This window comes from Cetorhinus maximus, chromosome 17 (genome assembly GCF_964194155.1).
Source record: "Cetorhinus maximus chromosome 17, sCetMax3.hap1.1, whole genome shotgun sequence".
Classification (NCBI taxonomy): domain Eukaryota; kingdom Metazoa; phylum Chordata; class Chondrichthyes; order Lamniformes; family Cetorhinidae; genus Cetorhinus; species Cetorhinus maximus.
Window position 1 is genome coordinate 36,501,566 of NC_135895.1, and position 23,506 is coordinate 36,525,071.

A 23,506-nucleotide genomic window follows, 5' to 3' on the forward strand; every position below is an offset into this window, starting at 1 on the left:
TCTTTAATGTTGTCCGGCATCACTGTAACAGGCATACATATAAGTTTGGCAAATTGTAGATCTGACAGTGAAGTTCTCTACCAGTACTGTGCCTGGATTATGGGTGGAATTTTACACTGTGCTGAGGTCCCGTTCCCCCTACCCCGCCACTGGCAGAAATGTCAGCAGCAAACCTGTCCCCACTCCTGCAACTTGCCCCATGGTAATTTAATGGTAGACCCTTGATTGGCTTGAACTGGGCCTTCAACCCCTGTCGGAGGAGGAAGTTCCGCCTCTGATAGCTGCCAGTTCCAGCAGCACCACATGCAGCGAAAGCTGCCGGGCTTCTCACTTGGCACTGACCTCCACCTGATGCAGGGAAAATTGCAGCGGGGACGGAAAGAGGACTTTTAAGTGGCCAAATAAAACCCCCAAAGCAGGCAAGCTGCAAGACACCTCCCCCACCACATATAAAATTGTGACAGGGGTGGGAGGGTAGGTACTGGGAACAGTGCCCATGGCATTGCCTGCCAACCCGCCCATGGGGGTGTTTATGTGAGTGAGTTTTGAATCCATTGCCTTCTGTTTCAGTGGTAAGAGTGCTACCAACAGAAAGCAAAGCTGACCTTTCTAGAAGTTACTGAGCTCACCAGTGTACCTTCCATTTATAATTCAAGCAAAAGATTTGGTGCGAGCACAAAATGAAAAATCAAGTTTTATAATGGTGCCAACATTTCATTAAAACATTTTGGCATGAGGAATTTTACCTCCAGCGTAAGAAAGTCAAATTATACAGTGCATTTGTTTTCTCTGGTCAGGCTAATTCAACTCTGACACACTATCATAATAAATACAAAAATTTCTGGAAACACTCAGCAGATCTGACAGTATCTGTAAGAGGGGAACAAGAATTAACACCTCAGGTTTGTGACCTATCGTCAGAATGTGTTCTTATTTCAGATTTCCAGCATCCGCTGTATTTTGCTTTTGTCTGTTGCACACTCAGACCTGGTTGTTGCTTAAAATTATCTCATAAGTATTGAAGTGTCAAAATAGTTTTTTTTTTAAAAAGACAGAAATAAGTGTTTCATAACCATAATTCTTGATAAAAGTTTGACCCTATTTTGCCTTTGCAATGCTCTATTATTTTATCCCCTTTTGCCAGAGATCTCTCCAGGGTGAGGTGTAGAGGCAAGGTGAGGGCTGGATTTTTTAAACAAGGAGCCACTAAATTTCTGCTCAATACGGATTTGAATATTTTGCAGCTTTAAGAAATGGCAAGAGCGCATTCCAAAATTTCTGTTGCAAGTTTGCTTGATCACGAGCTAAATAGCACCATAGGTTGTGAATGAGTTATGGAGGTCTTTCCAATGAGTGAAACAATGACAGTGACACTCCTTCACTGGTGTGAGATTCTATTCCACAGATGATTTGTTCTTAAGTTTTAATGCATTGTGGAATCAGTTTGCTGAGTTATCAACCACGGCAGTGAGTTATCACGTTTGATTTCACTGCACTGAATTCTGTCACTGAGCAGTAATATTCTCATTAAGACCCACTGAGGAAAGATATGTCAGTCATTTGAGTTGTGAAATATTCCTAAAAGTATCAATTTATTATATGTACCATTTCCAATAACAAGGGTTGATTATCACTCAATCTTGTGATAATCTTCCAACATTCATAATCCTCGTAAGAATTCCATTGCCCATCCACTACGTGTTGGATGCTGTTGTGACAGCAGCTGGTGAGAGCTCTGCCCTCAGCAAACAAAGTGGGACAAAAGACCCTTATGAGTTTCACAGAATAGATTATTTGAAATAAGATCATAGCTACACGGTATCACAATAAAGGGGTCAAATGAAGGTCACAAACCTATGAGTTGTAACATTATTTCATAACCCCCTCAGTAGGAATCCCGCCATTCATTCATGATTTTCTACACAGCAATATGAATAATAAAACGGTGTATAATTTCTCAGCCAAACCTTTTTTCTGCTGACCACATGATACTCCTGATAGGGTGAAGTGTTTTACCATATTCTGCTTCTATCTCATTATGCACACAGGAAAAAACTTCTCAACCATGCAGTAGCTAGCTTAGCACAATGTACACAGCTCAGCACTCAGCCTCAGCTTTTATTACTTCTGTAGCCATAGGGTTCCAGAATAGTGATTTTTGGGGCTTGAAGGTTACGCTGCTTTATAAGGGCAGGACTTTTATATCATGGGCAGAATATTGCCGTTGGTGTGCAGGGGTGGGCTCGACACGCCGACGCGTAAAACGAAGCGTGATGACGTTGGGCGTGCGTCCCGTCATCATGCGTCATTTTGATATTTCATTCGGCGGGCGCGTGCCAGAGGCGGTTGCGCGCTGGCCGAACTGCCAACGGCCTATTAAGGCCATTAACAAAGCAATTAAAGTTGTTAACAATGCTGCCCGTCCAACCTCAAGGCCTTCATGATTTTCAGGAAACTCATCCACGGCCGGGATGAGGTTTCCTGAAGGTAATATAAAATAATTAAATAAATTTTGCAACATTTAAAAACATGTCCCAGCTCATGTGACACTGTCACATGACAGGACATGTTTAAATAGTTTTTTATTTTATTTATTAAAAAGTTTTATTATCGAATTAATCTCCGAGGCAGCCCTATGCCTCAGGGAGATTGCTGCGCTCTTTCGCGTGCATGTGCGAAAGAGAGCAGGCCCCGACTCTCCCTCCTCCCCCCCCAACCTGCACAGGTAGTGCTGAGCGCTACCAGCTGCACGTTACGATGGGCAGGCCTTAATTAGCCCACCCGCATAAAATGGCAGCGTGCAACTGATCGCGGGCGGCATCAGCTCCATGCCCACTCCCGCCCACCCACCATAGGAAAAGTTCTCCCCCATCATATAACATGCAATGTATGGAAAAAAACGCTCATTTTTTGTTTCTTTCCTATTGTGTGTGTTTATCTCTACACTGAAACTTTCCCAATCGTAGTCATGTCATCAAAGGAAACAAATGGAAGCCAGACATGTCCACTGATATGGTGCGGGGGGTGCTGGGGGAGGTGGGAGGGGAGGAGGTTGTGGGGTAAAAACCACTGAACACCTCGTTTGTAACTGTTAGTTGCAAACCAGCGGAAAAGCACAATTATTCCTCTCTTACTTTTACTCCATTCAGATCACATTGAATGCCACAGACTGCAAGGAGTTAAAGCTACAGGTCGATCAGCTAGAGAAAAAAAGCTAAATCATAAACTCTGCTGACACTGTTGTCTACTCGTGACAAATGAAAAGGAATGACGCCTTTGCCTAAATAATAGTTGCTATCGAATAAAAGACAAGTCTCGTCTCCTGATACACTCATCCTTACACAAGTAGCAGGAGAATAAGGCCTCAGTATTAATTATTAAATAATGGCTCCCTTTGTACAGTGATAGATAACATTCAATCTATTCAGTTATTCAGGCAATACTGGCTAATCTTTAACACAATGAGTCCCTGAACATGCTCCCTGCCCTCTTTAACCCTTCTTGGTTCTTGTGATTTTGAATCCATACTATATTGATTAAAATAATGCCAGCTGATCTTGCTTTAAGATACACTTTTCTACTTGAACTGATTACCACAAACTTCTCGAAAGAACGTTACAATTTAAATGCTATAAAGGTTGAGTAAATTAAAAGGAGCTTTTGGATTCTATTGACGTGCACATACTGTACAACTATTGACGGAGTTGAAAGCTATAACAGGAATCTAATACTTGAGGGTTTCAGAAGTAACCAAGAATGTATTGCAGTGAACAAAATTGAAGACTAAGGGTATCATTAGACACTGGGGCTTAAATATGCCTATCCTGTATTTCCAGTGAGCAATCAAAGAAAACATGGGCTAGATATCAGGTTACAACACAGTCGTGCCATGGTTCCTTCAACCGCAACAAACTCCCCAGTCCCAACCAAAGGCACAGGATTAATGAATTTATCTTTGTATCTGTAACCTTAAGTCCATGGCTGCCACCTGCATTGATTGTTTTATACCTTTAGCTTCGAACATTGTTAACCCAGGTTTTTCTCATCTATGCCTCTGAGTAATGCTCAGACCTGTGTTGATGGGTGTCTGGGGGCTGCTGGTATAAGTAAAGGGTAACTATGGAAATGAAGGAGAAAATCAGGAGAAGCTACCTTCCACTGCCTACTAGAACAAACCCGACGCCTTGGCTAAGTTAAAAGAGGGAGGAGGTTGCCAAAGGTGGCACATGTCAGAAAAGCAGAGGGTGTGTATTCACATAAAGGCTGGAATGGCCACAGGGATAAGCAAAGGCTAGGCGCCTGGAGAAATTTGTAGGTGAATTAGGAACAGAGACTGAAAGCTGGTTGAGAGGGTCGGCAGGGCTATGGGACCTAGTGTAGGATAGGTTATATGAGCTGCTGAGTGATCTGGTTTCCACTTCACATACTCATTGGCAATCTGAAGATCAAAACAAAGCAGAATGTTTGCACTGAGCTGTGAATAAGTTGTTCTACTGTTCAAATGTGCTTCACCTTCACTAGCATGTTATAGTTGCAGCAACACTAAAGACATCATCAGAAAATGGAAAACTCTTTGGTTGATCATAATTATGATTTTGGATATAGCAAATATTGGCCTGTAATTATCCCTTGAATTTATTATTCAGAATGAAAAGTATTTCTCTTTTATTTAATCACTAGAGTATCACATGCAGAGATGATAATAATGAAGAAACAAGCATATGTGCATTTGTACCCAGTTATATTGCTATAGATAATTTCTTGCAGGTATGCCAAGGTGATCCCAGTCAAGGCCAGGCCCTGTATTTTGACAGTAAATCTGTTTTGCCTGCAAACAAAAAAAAAAAATCACAATTTACGCTGTTAAAAAAAATTACATTACTCATACTTGTGCGATTCAAAACATATTTTCACCATTAGGATGCCGCAACAATAAATATCTTTCACCAAATTCAACTAGGAATGGGTGCAAAACCAGATTCGTCACTTTGTCAGTCTAGCCGCAGACCTTCCTTTGGCCCAGATTTTCACCACGATGGAGAGGCTCTCTGTCATGGTGAAAATAGCAGAAATGCCAAAAAATTGTAAGTCCCATCCCCGAAAATGGTACTTCCCATTTTCGTGGCGGCTGGATTGGGGGTTTTTCATGCATGCACGGTTTATAGAGGCAGCTAGCCATTTAAATCATCAGTTGCTTCCACTGAAGTGAGATTTTGGTAGGCCTGGAGTGTAAAACAAGAAGGGTGCAGATTAGAGCAAGTAAGAGCAAGTCCGAACTTTGTGGATTCATTTGGATAGCCAGGTACAAAGGATACCCTTTGGAGAGGTAAGGTACACCTTTGGATCTGGTCCTGGAACACCTTTGGGTGGGGGCAGCGGGTACGGTGCTCTTTGTTGTAGGTCAGTTGCCCTTTGGAATTGTTAAAATGAGACATAAATGTGCGTAAGAACTGCATAAACTCATTACTGTCAAGGAGGGTTATTGTTGACCAAGTGCCGCTCGACAGGACTGTCAAGGACACCTTACATTACTTTGCTGATGATTGAGAGCAGACTGATGGGACGGTAACTGGCCGGATTAGGTTGTCCTGCTTTTTGTGGACAAGACATACCTGGGTAATTTTCCACATTGTTGGGTAGATGCCAGTTTTGTAGCTGTACTAGAACAGCTTGGCTAAGGGTGCAAGCTAGTTCTGCAGCACAAGTCTTCAGTACTGTTTCCAGAATGTTGCCAGGGTCCATAGTCTTTGCACTATACAGTGCCTTCAGCTGTTCCTTAATATCACGTATAGTGTGAATCGAATTGGCTGAAGACTGGCATCTGTGATGCTGGAGACCTCTGGAAGAGGCCCAGATGGATCATGGCTGAAGATTGTTACAAATGCTTCAGCCTTGTCTCTTGCACTGATATACTGGGCTCCTCCTCCTCCCATTTGTTGTTTAATTGTCCACATCATTCACAATTTGGTGTAACAGGACTGCAGAGCTTAGGCCTGATCTGTTGGTTGTGGGCTCGCTTAGCTTAGTCTATCGCATGCTGCTTCCGCTGTTTGACATGAAAGTAGTCCTGCATTGTAACTTAACCAGGTTGACACCTCATATTTTGGTATGCCTAGTGCTGCTCCTGGCATGCCCTCCTTCACTCTTCATCGAACCAGGGTTGATCCCCTGTCTTGATGGTAATGGTAGAGTGGGGAATAAGCCAGGCCATGATTTGACATATTGTAGTTGTATACAATTCTGCTGCTGCTGATAGCCCACAGTGCCTCATGGATGCCCAGTTTTGAGCTGCTAGATCTGTTCGAAATCTAGCCCATTTAGCACGGTGGAGGGTATGTGAAGACAGGACATCATCTCCACAAGGACTGTGCAGTGGTCACTCCTACCAATACTATCATGGACAGGTGCATCTGCAACAGGTAGATTGGTGAGGATGAGGTCAGATAGACCCAGTCCAGCAGCTATCTCTTTAGGACTTGGCCGGCTCGGTCAGTGGTGGTGCTACCGAGCCACACTTGGTGATGGACACTGAAGCCCCGCATCCCCCATTAAACTTTGGACACAGCGCCAGAGCTCCGAGGTATGCCTTCCGCCCAGCCTGCCTCCGCACACAGCATCCTCCTCAGTTCACCCTGGGTTGCTCACACCGACTTCTAATCTAGCCAGCTTCGTCGGACCAAAATTCCAACATCAGGGCAGTCATTTTTAAAGGTCAGGTTCGCAGAGCCAAGATTTCTCTCGTCTCTGCACACCCAACCTGGGAACAAAAATCTGCGAAAAGTTTGCCTGGAGTACTGGCACACCCAGTCTGCTGCTGAGAAGCCACCTGCAGGCACTTGCAGGAACTCAGAGACCGACTACAAAATCCCAGTTTGTGTTGTAAAGTGTTGGATATGGTTCAGTAGGTCTGAAGAAGTCTTTGTAGTCATAAGTAGGTTTACTGTAAGTATTTATTAACCCTTAGAACTAGTTACAAACATACAGTAAAAAGGGTACAAGCTCGGAGCTGTCTCCATGCTTGCTGGTACACACGGCTCTGTCCAACCCTCAAAAGACCCAGGGTGCAGGTCATATGTTCTCTTACATCACTCTGTGGGCGGTACTGGACTCAGTCCCACAAACCCTATGGGCAGAATTTTGCCCTTGATGGGTGGGCGGGCCCCACCGGCTCGGCAGCAGGCGGGCAGCCGATCACCACTGCTGAAATGGGCCCTGCTGCCATTTTAAATGGGCGGGCCAATTAAGGCCCATCCAGCAGGCTGCCCGACAGGAAGCACTATGCTCTTCCTGTGCGGGAGGGGGGTGGGGGGGAGGGATTCCCCAACTGTCAAAGTGCACTTTTTCGTGCATGCGCGCAAAAGAGCGCACTGCTCCCTGAGACTAAGTGCTGTCTCAGGGAGATCACTGACAGTGTTTCAAATATCAAAAATAGAAAAATCAAAAAATTATTAACATTTCCCCCTCATGTGACAATGTCACACGAGATAGGACATGTTAATAAATCTGACTAAAACTTTATTAAACTTTTTAAAAACAGACATGAAACCTCATCCCGCCAGTGGATGAGGTTTCATGTTTTTTCAGAAGCCCACTGAGGCTCCTGGCCTGCCTGCCCAACCTTCAGGTTGGACGGGCAGGGCCTTTAATTGGCTTAATTACCCTGTCAATGGCCTCAATTGGCCATTGACAGGTCGGCGGGCAGACAGCTGATTTCGCTGTCTGCCCGCCTTCCTGAATATTTAAATGGGGCGGGATGATGTCGGGGATTCCGCCTGACATCATCCCGTGTCATTTTTGCGTTGGCGAGTGCGCCCCGCCCCCAACTCACCACCAGAAAACTTCAGGCCTATATGTGCCAGACCTTTATACTACAGTTTGCCTCCTTTAATTGTCTTATTGTCCTAAAGTGTCCCTTAACGAGCCCTGTTGGCTACCCACAGAGTGTGGGTGGGTAGCCCTGTGCCCCTGACACAGACTTAAATCCTGCCTCTGCAATAATGGCCTGGGCACAGCTTGGAACCAGGGAAACTCTTTCGAGTTATCAACAGTCACAGATTGCAACTCTTTCGAGTACAATCACAGTTCTTGGTTTCCGGGAGTGGGACATGAACCCACAACCCTCTGATTCAAAGGCGAGGGTGCTATGAACTGAGCCACAGCTGACACCTCAAAATTCTTTCGAGTTATTAACAGTCACAGATTGCAACTCTTTCGAGTACAATCACAGTTCTTGGTTTCCGGGAGTGGGACATGAACCCACAACCCTCTGATTCAAAGGCGAGGGTGCTATGGACTGAGCCACAGCTGACACCCCTGGAACCAGGGAAACTCTTTCGAGTTATCAACAGTCACAGATTGTAACTCTTTCAAGTACAATCACAGTTCTTGGTTTCCGGGAGTGGGACGTGAACCCACAACCCTCTGATTCAAAGGCGAGGGTGCTATGAACTGAGCCACAGCTGACACCTCCACAGCACACAAGTCAGTGGGGTTATTATTAGCTCCCACCTGCCTCCAATTCCAGAGACACCTAAAGATTATACCCAATGAGTGAAACCCCATTCATTGCCTCCAATAGTATATATGTAAGTTTATCTATATCACATGGTTATCTTCAATGACACTTTTGCTGTTGGAGGAAATCTGATGACTAGAGGAATTTTAGAAAGATGACCTTCTCATCATCCTCTCTACTCAGAGAACCTGTCCTTATGTCAATTAAGGATCCCAGTCAAAATCCCAACAAGTGACTGTTTTCTACCAGGGGTGGGTTCAGGACCTGGAAACAGTCCCAACCCCTGTTTCTTGACCCCAAAGTGAAAGTTCAGAGCGGTGTGTTGGGTTGGGTTGGGGTTAGTTGGTGATCGTGGAGGTGGTTGATGATTGTGAGGGTGTTGGTGAATACAAGGGCAGGGGAAAATCAATGATTGCGGGGAGGGAATGCAATCCTGGGCAGGGTGCTGGGAGGAAGCACTCCTGCTCCTCCTGACCCTCAAAACAGTTTGTAAAGGTACTTACCTCTTACGTGTAGCAGTGCTCACCTTCATTTAATTGCTGGGTTTCCCAAAGTCTGGGAAACCCGGGGGCCAGCATTAAAAGCTGAGAAAAAGATAAAATCTAAGGTATGCAGTCTCATTAAAACATTTAAATGAGTAAACCTCCTGGGAGCAGGTTGACCACTTGCTCTCCATGCCCATCCATCCCCAACCCTGTTAAAGTCAGACGTTTGTGGGTTGGAAACAGATTGAATTAACAGTTGAGATTTTTTACATTTTAACTTCCCATCCACTTTTGGGGGTTAAAATTTCCATCACTATCTTTGTATGTTAGACCACAGAGCTTCAACTGAACAGCAAGCACCAGTATAGGCACAATGGGCTGAATGGCCTCCTTCTGTGTTGTAATTTCTATGATTGTATGAAACACTTCCATTCACTGGTTTGGAAAATAGAAAATAAAACAGACTAAAGTATAAAAGAGAATACAACATCTGTAATCTGTTACCAGATCGAAATTTGGACAAACAGCAGCTCTAAACATAGGCCTAGATATTCCACTGGGGTACAGTCCTGGCAGTAATGCAGTTTGCAGCCGTCTGTCATATTCCTGCCAAACCTATGGCAGGTGTCTGCCAGCTCGACTACACATATTTGGGATCATTATATTCATGAGGCTTTTCACTTCACTGTGTAATGCATAGTAACATATTGGATAAGTACAGTAATAAAAAGTAATGAACATGTACTATAACATAATGTACTGTGCACGAGCTTAAATATAATGTAATGTACATGTTCTGTAATATAATGTAACCTAATGTACTGTGGAATTGTAATATCAATCAACATCAAAGGCTGCGATGTCAAGTTAGATGCTAAATAAAGTTCTCCCTATTCTGCACCAACAATGTGCTTTCTCAGCACTTTGACCATTGCACTGGTGTGAATATTTCTATTTCCCTAAGTAGCCATCCTTTTGGCCTTTCTGAGTGAAAATGATGATTAAGTGCAAATTAGTGCTGAGTTATGAACCAATTTTCTGCTACAGGTTAAGACTTTCCAACCCTTTTTCATTTACAGCTGGCAAAGAAAGGAGACATTCATCCCATCAGCCTGGTCCACATTCGTTCTCCCAAACTGTCAAAAACATTTACTGCGTTTGATGTCAGAGGGCCATTAAAAGACTTTTCACAGCAGATTCAGGTAAACTTGCACAATATAGCAGAAGTTTCAAATGGGTATTCAGTACCTGTCTTCACTCCAATAGGTGATGCTCAGTTACCAATAATGCAGTGTACAATTGACTGTAAAGTTGTAAGGGTGAAAGTGGATGTGGATATAACCCTGAATATAATAAAGGGTTTTAAAATATATTGGGCTACAGACTCTTAATGGCATCCAACTGAGGGTGCTTAAATAAATGGGGTGAGGTGGTCAATAAACACCTTGCTCAGCCATTTAACAGGTTGCTAGGGTATGGAATTATTCCCATGGACTGGCGAAAGCCTACGAAGTGTCAATATCCAGGTTAGAGGTAGAAAATATAGGACCCAATATCTTTTTTTTTTTTAAAATGACATTTGCTCATGGGATATGGGTGTTCCTGGCAAAGTCAGCATCTATTGTCCGTCCCTAATTGTCCTTGACAGGTGATGAGGAGCCACCTTCTTGAACCACTGCTGGGTCAGGAGTTTTGGGGGGGTGGGGGGGGGGGGGGGGGGGGGGGGGCGTTGGGAGTGATGTTCCAGGATCTTGACCCAGCAATAGTGAAGGAACAGCAATATATTTCTAAGTTAGGACGGTGTGTAGATGGTGGCGTTCCCATTCACCTACTACCCTCGTTCCTCTAGGCAGTAGAGGTTGAAAGCATTTGAAGCAGCCCTGGTGAGTTGCTGCAGTGTGTCTTGCAGATGATACAAACAGTTGTCACGGAGCACCGGTAGTGAAGCGAGTAAACATGTAAGATAGTGGATGGGGTGTCAGTCAGAGTGCTTAGTCTTGGATGGCATTCAACTTCTTGAGTGTTGTTGGAGCTGCACTCATCCAGGCAAGTGGAAAGTATTCCATTACACTGCTGACTTGTGACTTGTAGACAGCAGAAAGTCTTTGGGGAGTCAGGAGGTGAGTCACTCACCACAGAACACCCAATCTCTGACCTGCTCCTGTAGCCACAGCATTTGTACGGTTGGTCCAGTTAAACTTCTGGTCAATGATAACCCCTAGAATGTTGATGGTAGGGGATTTGGCAACAGTAATACCATTGAATGTCAAGGAGAGGTGGTTAGACTCTTGTTGTAGATGGTCATCATTGCCTGGCACTTGTGTGGTGCCAATAAATGAGCAATAAATGCTGGCCTAGCCAGCAATACCCACATTTCATGAATGAATAATAAAACAATTACTTGCCATTTCACAGTCCAAGTCTAAACATTATCTAGGTCTTGGTGCTTGCAGATATGGACTGCTTCATTATCTAAGCAGTTATGAATGGGGCTGAACACTGTGCAATCATCAGAGAACATCCCTACTTATGACCTTGTGATGGAGGGAAGATCATTAATGAAGTAGCTAAAGCAGGTTGGGCCAGGACACTAACCTGAGGAACTCCTGCAGTGATGTCCTTGGTTTAGGATGGTTGGCCTGCAACAACTACAACCACCTTCCTTTGTGCCGGGTATGACTCCAACCAGATGAGAGTTTTCCCCTTGGCTTTTACTGACTTTAATTTTGCTAAGGCTCCTTGATGCCACACTCGGTCCAATGCTGTCTTGATGTCAAGGACAGTCACTCTGACTGAATCTTTGAAATTCAACATTTTTGGGCCAAGGTTGTTCAATGACATCTGGAGTCGACTGGTCATGGCAGAACCCAAACTGATCATTGTTGAGCAGATGATTGATGGGTAAATGTCACTTGATAGCACTGCCAATGACACCATACATCATTTCACTGATGATTGAGAGTAGACTGAAGGAGCGCTAATTGGTCAGATTGAATTTGTCTTTTTTTATGGACAGGATATGCCAGGGCAATTACTTACTTTGTCAGGTTGATGCCAGTGTTGTAGCTGTACTGCAACAGCTTGGCTGGAGTTCTGGAGCAAAAGTCTTCAGCACTACAGCCAGGATGTTGTCATCTTGGATGCTGCTGTATCCACTGCACTCAGCTGTTTCTTGATATCACATGGAATGAATTGTATTAGCTGAAGGCTGGCTTCTGTGATGGTGGGGACCTCTGGAAGAGGCCGAGATGGACCATCCACTCAGCACTTCTGGTCAAAAATAGTTGCAAATGATTCAACCTCGTCTTTTGCCCTCATGGGTCAGCCATCATTGAGGATGGGGATGTTCATGGAGACTCCTTTTCCTGTTAGTTGCTTAATTATCCAACACCACTCATAACTGGTTGTGGCACTATTGCAGAGCTTTGATCCGATCCATTGGTTGCTTGATTTTGGTTATTGGCAAGTTTCTACAAGGGATCATTAGATTTGCTCTGCATGTACTGGATAGAGTAGGAGTAACTAGACACACAAACAAAAAGGTCATGTCTTACCAACCTGGTTGACTATTTTGAGGAAGTCACTTGGATGTTCGATGTAGGTAACCCAGGCCTGATAGCATTTACCTAGATTTTTCATAGACTTTTGAAAGGTGCCACAAAATAAACCACTGAATAAACAGAGTCCAATGGGAGTGGCAGGCAGATGTTGGGTTGGATAAGGAATTGGTTGAATTCTTATAAGCAGAAGAATATTATTAATGATAGTGGTTATGGGTGCACACTCATTACTAATGGAATCCTGCAGGGATTGGTGTTAGGACCTTTGTTCTTCACAAACCTTTTTTAATAATATAAATGGAGACGTTGAGAGAATCTTGCTGAGCATATGTTGACTGCCATACTTGCAAACATAAGACTGTGAAGAGCTCTGGGATGTCTGGAGAATGTGAAAGGTGCTGTATAAATTTAAATTCTATTTTCTTTCATTTTATATACGGGAAGTTGGGATTAACTTGTGAGACTGATCTAAGATATGACAGCTAGAACTATCTTAGGTTAGAAGTTTTGAAAAGAACCCAAACAAAAAGCAGTACAACACCTGGTTTAGTTGACATATCTTCTAATTTCTTTCAAATAATGTTAATCAGAATTAAGTAGATATTTTCTAACAGAAATGGTTCCGAAAATTAAACTACTGTTTTGTAAAAACATCTTTTCAACTAAAAGTCTCGCCTGGCTTTTTTATTAGATTTTTATAATCATTTCTATTTTTGAAAAAACCTTTCCACTTTGGATCAAAACTAAAGTTACAGAGTAGATCTTGGTCAAAACCTAAGAAAGGTGCTGTGTGACTTTCTGGAGAAGATAATCTCAACCCGTTTCAGTTTGATACCAAAGGGAATGTAAATACAGCAAGATGTCAAGCCAGGTTTAAAAATGCCCAAGGGGTTCCCTTGGACCTCCCGAGCACTCTTTAAACCAACTCAACATTAATTTAAATGCTTAGTCAATTCAAGCATGGTCTCAAAACATTTAAACTTTAACCGCCGGGTGACGGACTTTGTGCAAGCATTCATAAAGCTTTCTCTAGAGCTTAACAACTGGAGTTTTGGCCAAACAGGATATTGGTCAGAACCCATTTTTCAGTTACTAGTTTGAGTTAGGTAGCTAAGGGATAACTTAAGCATTAATTCCTATATAACACAATAAAAGATATTGGTGTTCTGATTCAATACAGCTGTCTTTTTAATAGACATGTAATAAATAAAATTTATATCTTGCACCAGATTGCCCTGGCAATAGAGGCATGTTTGGTTGGACAGTTTCATTGCCTACGTGAATTTAAGCTAGCCAGTTGGATGTCTAGATTTTCACAATTTATGTCTGTAGCAAACAGAATTTGTTGATCAATTTAAAATCTATTTTCTCAGACTGTCAATGGAATGTAAACACAAGTAACCTCTGAAAACAAATCTGCACAACTATGCTATAGTCTCATATTCTGAATCGCAGCCAGTTCTCCAGCTCAGCAGCAAATATATCACTTTATGTCATTCTGTTCTCTACACCAAATCAAGTAGTTAAAACACTAAAACTAGCCATTAACAAATTTGTCAGCAGACAGCCATTTCATGCAAATAAGTGGTTTGTGTTCTGTACACCATAGTATGCAAAATAAAAATGGTGGAACACTTCCATTCCATCCCGTAAATTATAAGTTTTATTTAACCCAAACAAATCAGTAAGGAAATACAAAAAAGAACAAGTGAACCAAAAAAATGCAGGCAATAAATGGCACTGAAAGGAGCACATCGAAGCCAAGTCTTTAACTCATCTGTAATAGATGTTCATTTCAACCCCAACACAGCCTGAGTGACTGGGTGCATGTGCACTCCATCACCAGTGACAACACAGATAATCTGTGTGTAAATCTTATCAGCTTGCCTGCTTCCATGATAGTTCACTATAATTTTTTTATTCCCTGTGTGTATGTGTAGTTTCTTTAATGTTGTGCCCTTGCCACCAGTAAAAAGGTAAAGATGTCATACCATGTGTTGCTCTGAGTGAGTTTTTCCAGTTCCTGTTCCATATGATCTTGCAGTTCACTTGGACGGAGCAGTACCTGACAGATGGGGCATATTGGGGCTTGAGTATCATACAGGGTCGCTTTCTTCTTACCTGGTTAGAAGAATAACACAAAAATTATTACAAATATACCACATTAGAAGTCACTAATTGAGAATTTAATTGCTTCTCCATCCTCCCCTTTTTTAAAACAAAACTAGGCTAAGTTTACCGTACCAATTTACTTGTCAAGCTTTTTCTTGCATATGAACTGAATGGGCCATTACTTTATTCAAGAAGGCAGCTCACCACCACCTTCTCAAGGGCAATTAGGAATGGGCAATAAATGCTGGCCTAGCCAGTGAAGCCCACATCCCATGAACAAACAAAAAATATATATAAAAAGAGGTATCAATACATTGAGCAGCATTCCTCTGTTATCCTCTGTTATGTTTTACTCTTTAGACTACTGGTTAGAGACAAACTGGAAGTGGATACTTTAAACTGGACTTTCCTCCATAATCACACTCATATCAGTGGTAAAAATAGGCACTAGCCATCACAAAGAGGGGTGGCAGTAATCTCTGATGCACCCTGCAGCTAATTATGGGGGAAGACAACCTTGCAGTGGACACTGAACTTCGCATAAAGCTGTGTTCCTAAACCAAAGGCTAACAGCAAACATAAGTCAGATCCCCAGGGTCTTACTGCCTTTTTAACTTTTCACCTGCTTCTTCTGGTTCTGTAGCAGCAATTTCATTGCAGTTCCACTGGAATTTTCCTCGTCTGGAACAGCAGTTTGTTTGTTGATGAAATACTGCCAAAGACTGCTATGGTTACAGAATGATCCTTAAGCCAGGAAAATAGGCAAGGGTCATGGCAAGGTTGTGGCACTGAGTAGAAGTCCTGTCCTGACACCGCTCTGGTGCGCAGAGGAGATACTGGGCCTTTGTAATGGAGCATCATGAAGATCTGCAGCAGGATTGTGAATGGAGAAGGGAGGTTGGAGCTCATGCTATCCATTTATACAGTAGCATTCCACACATACTGTAAGGAGACATGCTAATCAGGAGCTTCAAAAGAAGGAACATAGCAACAAGGAGTCACTAAAAAATGCCGGTAGGAAATAGATACTTCCTTTGTAACTTCTAGAACAATGCATCAATTCAGAAAAGCACACATTTCCTTTAATAACTATCTGCCTAATACATTTCATTTTGGCAGTCATTGGCTGATAGATGATTATCTTAGTCTGGTCAATTAAGAATTTTACTTTTCCAGCTTAGTTATTGTTACCAATGTATATTTATGGCTCTAAGTAAACTGTTATTACAATCCTTACTGAATTAACAAAATAACACAAAAAATAGCATTTCAATGAATAAATGCACCAAAAATTTAAGAAGTATGGGGCTGTTCAGGGTCATCGGAGTAATAAGATGCAATAATTCCCAAAGGTATCTTGGGGTCAGCCGAGCACTTGGATTGAGGGAAGGCGTGATCAATTTGCAAAGAAATCGTCGAAGTGTCCTTTCATCCAATGACAAAACCAGATTTCCATTCCAATTGACATTATTTCAAAGCAACTCATATTACTGCACTGGAACAACTGATTTAAATTATGTTTGTGGATTTTAACTGGAACCTCTGTGATGCAACCTGGATATCCCATTCTGCTGACTGAGAGGGGCATGTAGAGTTGATAGGCTACTGTTCATTTAGGTGCTGAAGCAGTAACGGAAGTCAAAATCAGAGAAAGGAGGAAAAGAATGGCATCACTAGCAAGAGGAGTGCTTCCCATCAGCATGGCACAAGATTGCATGACATGGAGAAATCCAAAAGCTTGTGTGTTCTGAAGGAGGATGCCGAATAGATGAGCTAACATCATCATAGAAGAAAATAAAACTTCAGGCAAAGAGGCTTAAATCTAAGTTGACTGTCTCATTTTAATAAATGTATTTGTGCTGCTCAGCCAGTGAACTCTCAAAGGTCTGATGCTGATAGTTCCCAAATTTTGGTAATTAAACTTTCCATTCAGCTCTCATTGTCTAATGAGTCACCAAATATCTGGCATTACAGTATGGTATCAATACCTATAAGCCACTCAATTATAGACAGAATTGTACAATTAAAAGGGCAGAGGGACAGGAATTTTGCAGTACACAGGCCTTTCATATTTTATTGAAAGGAGGGGCGGGGGGGAGGGAAAAGTGTGTGAACACGATTCTATCACTTTCCTTTCCATCCCTGATAAGATATACTGAAGAGTTTGCAGACAATAGCAATAAATTTACTCTTATAAAAATAACTGACAATATTTACAGTCAGAAACTACTTTGTCTAATTTCGAAAAGAGGACTGGAGAGAGCTGAAAACCGATCTCAGCCAGAAATTACTTTTGCTTCTATTTTTGTCACCAGACTTTCCACAAACAATACAAATTACAGTGACTGCTTCCCAAAAAAAGCATACATATTTCCAGCAGGGAAATCCTGTTACGGCCATGCACCAGCACAAACAGATGTCACGTAAACAGCTGTCTCCACCCTTGGCCTCATCCCGTGCCTCTAGTTGTACTGTATTAAAGACTCATTTATTAATAGGTCAGCAATTAACAAGCTAAGCATCCTGACACCTACTGATCACATGGCAGACGCTTATATTCACTGCAGCTTGGCCGCACACTGGTGTTTATTGACAAAGGATTTCTTCTAATCACTAGGATACGCAAATAAAATTAAACAAAAATCTGCAACCTTCCAGAGATAAATTTTGAGCCAAAATCTTTTGAAAGCTCTGATCCGTCAGATAGGGTCTCACTATACAATTTTTGTCAGTTGAGTGACTAATAAGAACTTAATCAGAAATGTACTAGAGGAAGGCAGCTGGGGCAGTGTTCAATATGATAAGCAGAGGTACAGATACATTTCTGAGATTTTCCACCTTGTGAGTTCCTGATCCTGGCCATTGTATCCGAGTAAAGGCATCGAGCAAAAACCAGATGCTTCCCATAAGGAAAGAGGGAAGGAGAAACAATCAGCCAGTGAGACAACAAAATGCATTATACCAAGAATAGCATTGTCAGGTCTAGGAAGAGGTTGCTTGCTTGCCATCTTAGTCAATGGGAAGTGGGTTGGGGGGTGTGGTGAGGGGGGGCGGTGGGAAATGAGGGTGGTGTTAGGGTAAGTCGTTAAAGAGAGGGGAAAATCAAGTATCTTAAAAATGATTTTAAATATTTTATAACAAACTGGAGCAAAGTTCAATTAATTTTTTCATCAGTTTGGATAAGTGTTCAGCTTAATTTAAACTTTATTCAAATTGAAATTGAATTCAATTCAGCTTATTCATATTGAGATTGTTTTTCTAGGTTCCATTACTGTGGCCATGATTTTCAAAGCTTCACTGGAATTTGAGTTAATCTAAACTGGGCTTTATTCTGATCTATTTCTTTTTTTTAAAGCAGTGACCCAGCACTAAGAATTTCTGAATTTGAAGGGCTCCTTTGCCTATACTCAGCAGTAAATCATAGCAGATAATACCTAAAACGTATCAGAAAAATTACTGCAATTTTAAATTTTCAAATTTGAACTATAGATTTAGCATATAGACTAGATTTAGATAGAGTCTATAAACCATACAGTTTTCAAGTGCAATGAAAATGTTTTAGCTTCTACTCTAATTGTGCCAGAGCCATCAAAAAGAGAAGCTGAACTCTCCATTTCTTCATTCTCCTTCAATGAGAGACCACGCTTACCTATCTGACAGATTTCGTGGCTCCGGGCCAGAAGAGGTCCAGGTTAAGTGCTTTTTAATTTTGGAAAGGTTCCTCCTCGGTCAGAGAAACAGCAGCATTCCTCCTAGCCCGAGAAGGTCATTTTGGGCCTACCTCCCCTGACTCCTGCTTCAAAACTTCTCTGCCTGCATTTGGCCTGGCTCCCCACAGCTGCTTAATTTACCTTGCAGGGGACTTTATCCTTTGGTCCCCAACTTCTGCCCGAATTTTTGCAGTCCACCACCAGCCAAAGCCCCATAATGACTGATTTTTAGCAAGAGACAGAGTAGAGCTGCTTACATGAGGCCCACAAGTTAAGAGAACCCTGCTTCATGCTGAGGGGTCCTTGATTTTCCTCCTGCAACACATCCTCCCTGCCCAAATACACCTTAAATTAAAGTTGTGACTCCTCTGTCTGAACAGAGTATTTCTAATTGTTTCAAGGTATTCCAAAACATGTTTTCGAAACAGCATTAGCGACTGGTCAAAATATAGGATTGTCACCAGGAATGACTGAATCATTGTTTGAATAGACATATTTGTTTTTAACAGTTGCTTGGTAGTACAGAACTCAAGTATCACTGAAAAAAAGAGACATGCCGTTTAAGCTTTATGTCTTGCACTCATCAGGACAGATTTGCAAGAATACCAAGTGTGGAATCTTCTGGTCCTGCTAGCAGCAGGAAGTGTGGCAGGCGGAGGAGCTTAATTTGGCAGGAGCCCAAACATCTCTTTCCCAACAGCAGGATGAACTGTAGGAATTCTGTTCTCGGGACTTTAAAGGTGGGTCGAGCTTCCTGATGAGCAATGGCGGGAAGCCCTTTTGCATGCATCAGCATGTCATGCATGCTCGTTAAAAGGCCACCTCACTGAAATTAAATTCCCCCTCCAAATTAAGTTCCCCGCTAGTGAGAAATTGGAACATTCATATTTACGACTGCATCTAAGTGGTGTGCACCTGGTGAGCTTGACTTCTTCCATGACTTTGAGGTGGGTACACACTGCTTTTGCTTTCTTGGGGACCGTTCACAACTTGACTCACATTGGGTGCCGGTAGCACAAACTGCGTGAAGGCTGGAAGGGCACGGCAGGGTGGAAGGGTGGAGTGAAGGCTGGACTGGGGAGGCAGACGAAGTGGGGGGAAGGGAAGGGGGGGGGGGGCTGTCCAGATGCCCTTTAAATGTGGTGCCCAGACCTTCGTCCCCATGAGGTAATGGTGGGGAGGGTGACTTCCTGCCTGTGCCACCACAAGATTAGCCATTTGTGTGGTAGGCAGAAAGTCTTTTTGGCTTGACGGCCGCATCCTGTTGGTGGAGAATACCACTCATGTTGCTACTGCATAGTAGCAGCGTGAAACAGCTAGCTTCACCTGTTGCTCAAATTTTTGAGACAGCTTACCTTTCCAGGGTAATCAGAGGTAGACTGGGCGCTTTTTGGAACCGAAAGTGGCAGCCTTAGATCCATTCATGAGTTTGTGCGATATAAGGTGAGCAACGATCTGATCAGAGTAGCCATTATCCTGCAGGGTAGCTTTGTTGTGCCCTATTTTGGCATCAAGCTTACATGGTAAGCATGGGGTAGGAGGCTAGGCGTCATTCCATTGAAGACATGTTACTCTTGGAAACCGACAAAGATATCGGCGAGAGCTGGGCCTACAGGGGACGCCATGGCAACACCATCTATTTGGGCATACATGATCTCATTAAAGCTGAACTCAACTGCGCGAGTTGCTGAGTTCATAAGTTCGATGAATACAGATTCAGGCAACGACAGCATGTCTAGATTGCTAGGAATATAGTGACATAGTGAAAATGCCTAAGGCTTCCTCGAGCGGTACATTTGTGAATAAACTAGCAATGTCGAACGAGCACATGGCCACAGCATTGCTAACGATATGCAAGTCCTCTATGGTTTTCAGAAAGGTGAAGACATCTTTAACCGTGTATGTGGAAAACTTGCTCAGAACTGGTTGTAGCAACTCGCTCAACTATTTGTTCAATTTATGTTGTGCAGATAAGATAGGGCATAAAGGGGCATTACTTTTGTGTGTCTTGGGCAGCCCATTCCTATGTGGATGCAGTAAGCCGTGAGGATGAACCCTATCATATATACCACCAGGCAGCTTGTTACTCCTGCACAAGTCCAACAAGCGTTTTTGTAACGTGCTTTTGAGCAAGGCTGTGTGGTCATGCTTAGTGGCAGGTCCAATGGATATGAATTCGGACCCATCATTAAGAACGGCATGCATTTTGTTGATATAGTCACACTTGTTAAGGGTGAGTAATGTGAAACTTCCTCTCTGAAACTCATGAAAAATGCCTTTATTATGAAAATTAAGGTGATCTCCACCAAAATTAGGTGATCTCTAATTAGATAATTCCCTCCCCCTCACCTACCAAATTTCTGCTTTCCATAATTTGCAAGGTGAACCCCTGAGGCCTTATATTGTCTTCTTGGTCTAGAAGTAGTTATGATGATTTTGAAAAAGCAGTGGAATGTTTTATACTTTTGCATGTGGCTGCTGAAACTATAGTTTACTTTTTTTGTACAGATAACTACAAACCAACTGAGTTGGCTTATGCCAAATAGTCATTGATCAGCTGGACATGATGCCTGCTAGATTTGCGCTGCAAGTAAACCAGCATTCAGAAAATCACATTCTCCTTTGTCTGCTGCCACCAGGAAAACAGACAAAATAGAGGGGAGGAGATTCTTGGACATCACCCTGGAGACATTCAGTCGAGTGTACAGCTGTAAAAGGGTTAAGTCTATTCCTGAACATTTAATCAATCCATCACATCTCATTGCAGTGCTTCTACAACTAACAAATAACCACGTGAAAGACCATTTAATCCTCAAAGCTCAACCCCCATTCTGAACTCTAACTTGAAATTTCATTTCATAAAACCGAAAAGACAACATTCTGTTCCTAAGGACTGTGGATGTTCAAGAGATCTGGCAAATTATACACAAGGCACTATTCCTCATTAATGCTTAGTTAAGTGATTGATGATCATTCCACAGGGATCAAATAATTCCCTCGGTGGACAACTGTATAGTTAACTATTCTTTCACTTTTTCTCTCTTCTCCCCTTCCCTCCCCCACCACGCACACGACAGAATTGTTCTGGTACATCGAGGACAGTACTGTACAATGAATTGCACAGCTCTGGTTAATGGAATTGGTCAGTGCAATTGTTACTGAGCAAATCAGATGGAGAAAGGAGAAGACAAGCCGGCACCTCAAAGTAATGGCTTAAATTGAGTTTCTTTAAAGTCCAACTGCAATCGCAATGTTCAGACATGGATTTTTTTTTTAATGCTGTAATGTTGCTGGTAAATTTGAAATTTGATCTTTAGGATGCTAAAATAAGTACAGAGTTTTGATATTGTGATATTTTCCGCTCGGAGAAAAAAATCTGTACAAAGAGACCATTTTAGAGATCCAAGGCCCACAAACCGAAATCTTATTATAAACTGAAAATTAAAATTATTAAGGAGGTGATGCAATACATTATAAATATGGTAAGTCAATGGTAATGTTTGTAAATTAAATTGGTAGGGTTGGATCTCAAAACCAAAACGTCTCAAGATGAATTTACCTTGCTTATGTGGATATGCTAGCACAGTGTTTGTTTCTAGACTAGTAATCTAGAAGCTTGGACTAATGATCCTGGAGACACAAATTCAAATCCCACTATGAGGATTTAAATTCAGTTAATTAAATAAATCTGGAATGAAAAGCTAGTATCAACGGTGATGGTGACCATTGTTGTATAAACCCATCCTGTTCACAAATGTCCTTTAGGGAAGGAAGTCTACCATCCTTATTTGGTCTGATATATATGTGACCCCACACCCATAAAAATGTGGTTGACACTTAACTACCTTCTGAATTGGCCGAGCAAGCCATAGACTTGTATCAAACTGCTATGAAAAACAACAAGAATAAAACAAGATGCGCCACCTGACATCAACTGAGGCACTGGGCATAAAAGCACACCCAGCCCAGTCAACCTTGTAAAGTCCTCCTCACCACCATTAAAACACAAGAAATAGGAGCAGGAACAGGACATTCAGCGCTTTGAGTCTGCTAGTTCCTCAGGATAGTGCCCTAGACCCAACGATCTTCAGCTGCTTCAACAGTGACCTTCCTTACAGCATAAGATCAGAAATGGTTTGCTGGATGATTGCACAGTGTACAGTACCACTCACAACACCTTAGATAATGAAGCAGTCCATGTGTGCATGCAACAAGACTTGGACTGATCTGTGGAAGTAACATTCGTGGCACACAAGTGCCAGGCAATGACCATCCACAACATGAAGAGTCTAACCATATCCCCTTGACAGCCTACAGCAAAACCATTACCGGATCCCCTACCATCAACACCATTGACCATAAATTTAACTGAACCAGCCATATAAATTTTGTTGAAAGCAAAATACTGTGGATGCTGTAAATTTGCAATAAAAACAAAAAGTGCTGGAAAAACTCAACAGGTCTGGCAGCATCTATGAGAGAGAAACAGAGTTAACGTTCTGAGTCCTTATGACTCAAAATAAATTTTGTGGCTACAAGAGCAGATCAGAGGCTAGCTATTCTGTGGTGAGTGACTCCCTCATGACTCCCCATAGCCTTTCCACAATCTTCAAGGCTCCAGTTAGGAGTGTGATGCACTACTCCTCCCTTGTCTGGATAAAGCATGCTCCAACAGAACTCAGGAGCCCGACACTATCCAGGTTAACTTGATTGGCAACCCATCCACCACCTTAAACATTCACTCCCTCCACTTCTGAAGTACAGTGGCTCCAATGTATTCTATATACAAGATGATCTGCAGTAACCTTCGAAGGCTGCTTCGACAGCACCTTCTAAACTGATGACAAACTAAATGAAGGACAAGGGCAGTAAGTGCATGGGAACAACACCACCTACAAGTTCTCCTCAAAGTCACACACCCTCCTAACTTGGAAATATATTGTCGTTCCTGCATCGCCATTGTGTTAAATCCCAAACTCATTCCATAAAAAGTATTGTGCAGTACTTTTACCACACCAACTGCAGCAGTTCAAGAAGGCAGCCCACCACCAGTATCTCAAGGGAAATTAAGGATGAGCAATAAATGTTGGCCCTGCCAGTGACACACATCCAGTGATTGAATAA

The 23,506-nt window shown here is 42.4% G+C and overlaps 1 protein-coding gene across 5 annotated transcripts in view; it reads right to left on the reverse strand.

Annotated features, from left to right (window-relative positions):
* Window positions 1-23,506, reverse strand: part of rnf220a (ring finger protein 220a) — a 514,999-nt gene that overhangs the window by 215,718 nt on the left and 275,775 nt on the right. For all 5 annotated transcript variants that reach the window (XM_078560991.1, XM_078560995.1, XM_078560994.1 and 2 more), the window contains exon 3: window positions 14,552-14,681. In XM_078560991.1, the coding sequence (XP_078417117.1) occupies window positions 14,552-14,681 (130 nt within the window). The remainder of the gene's footprint in view (window positions 1-14,551; window positions 14,682-23,506) is intronic.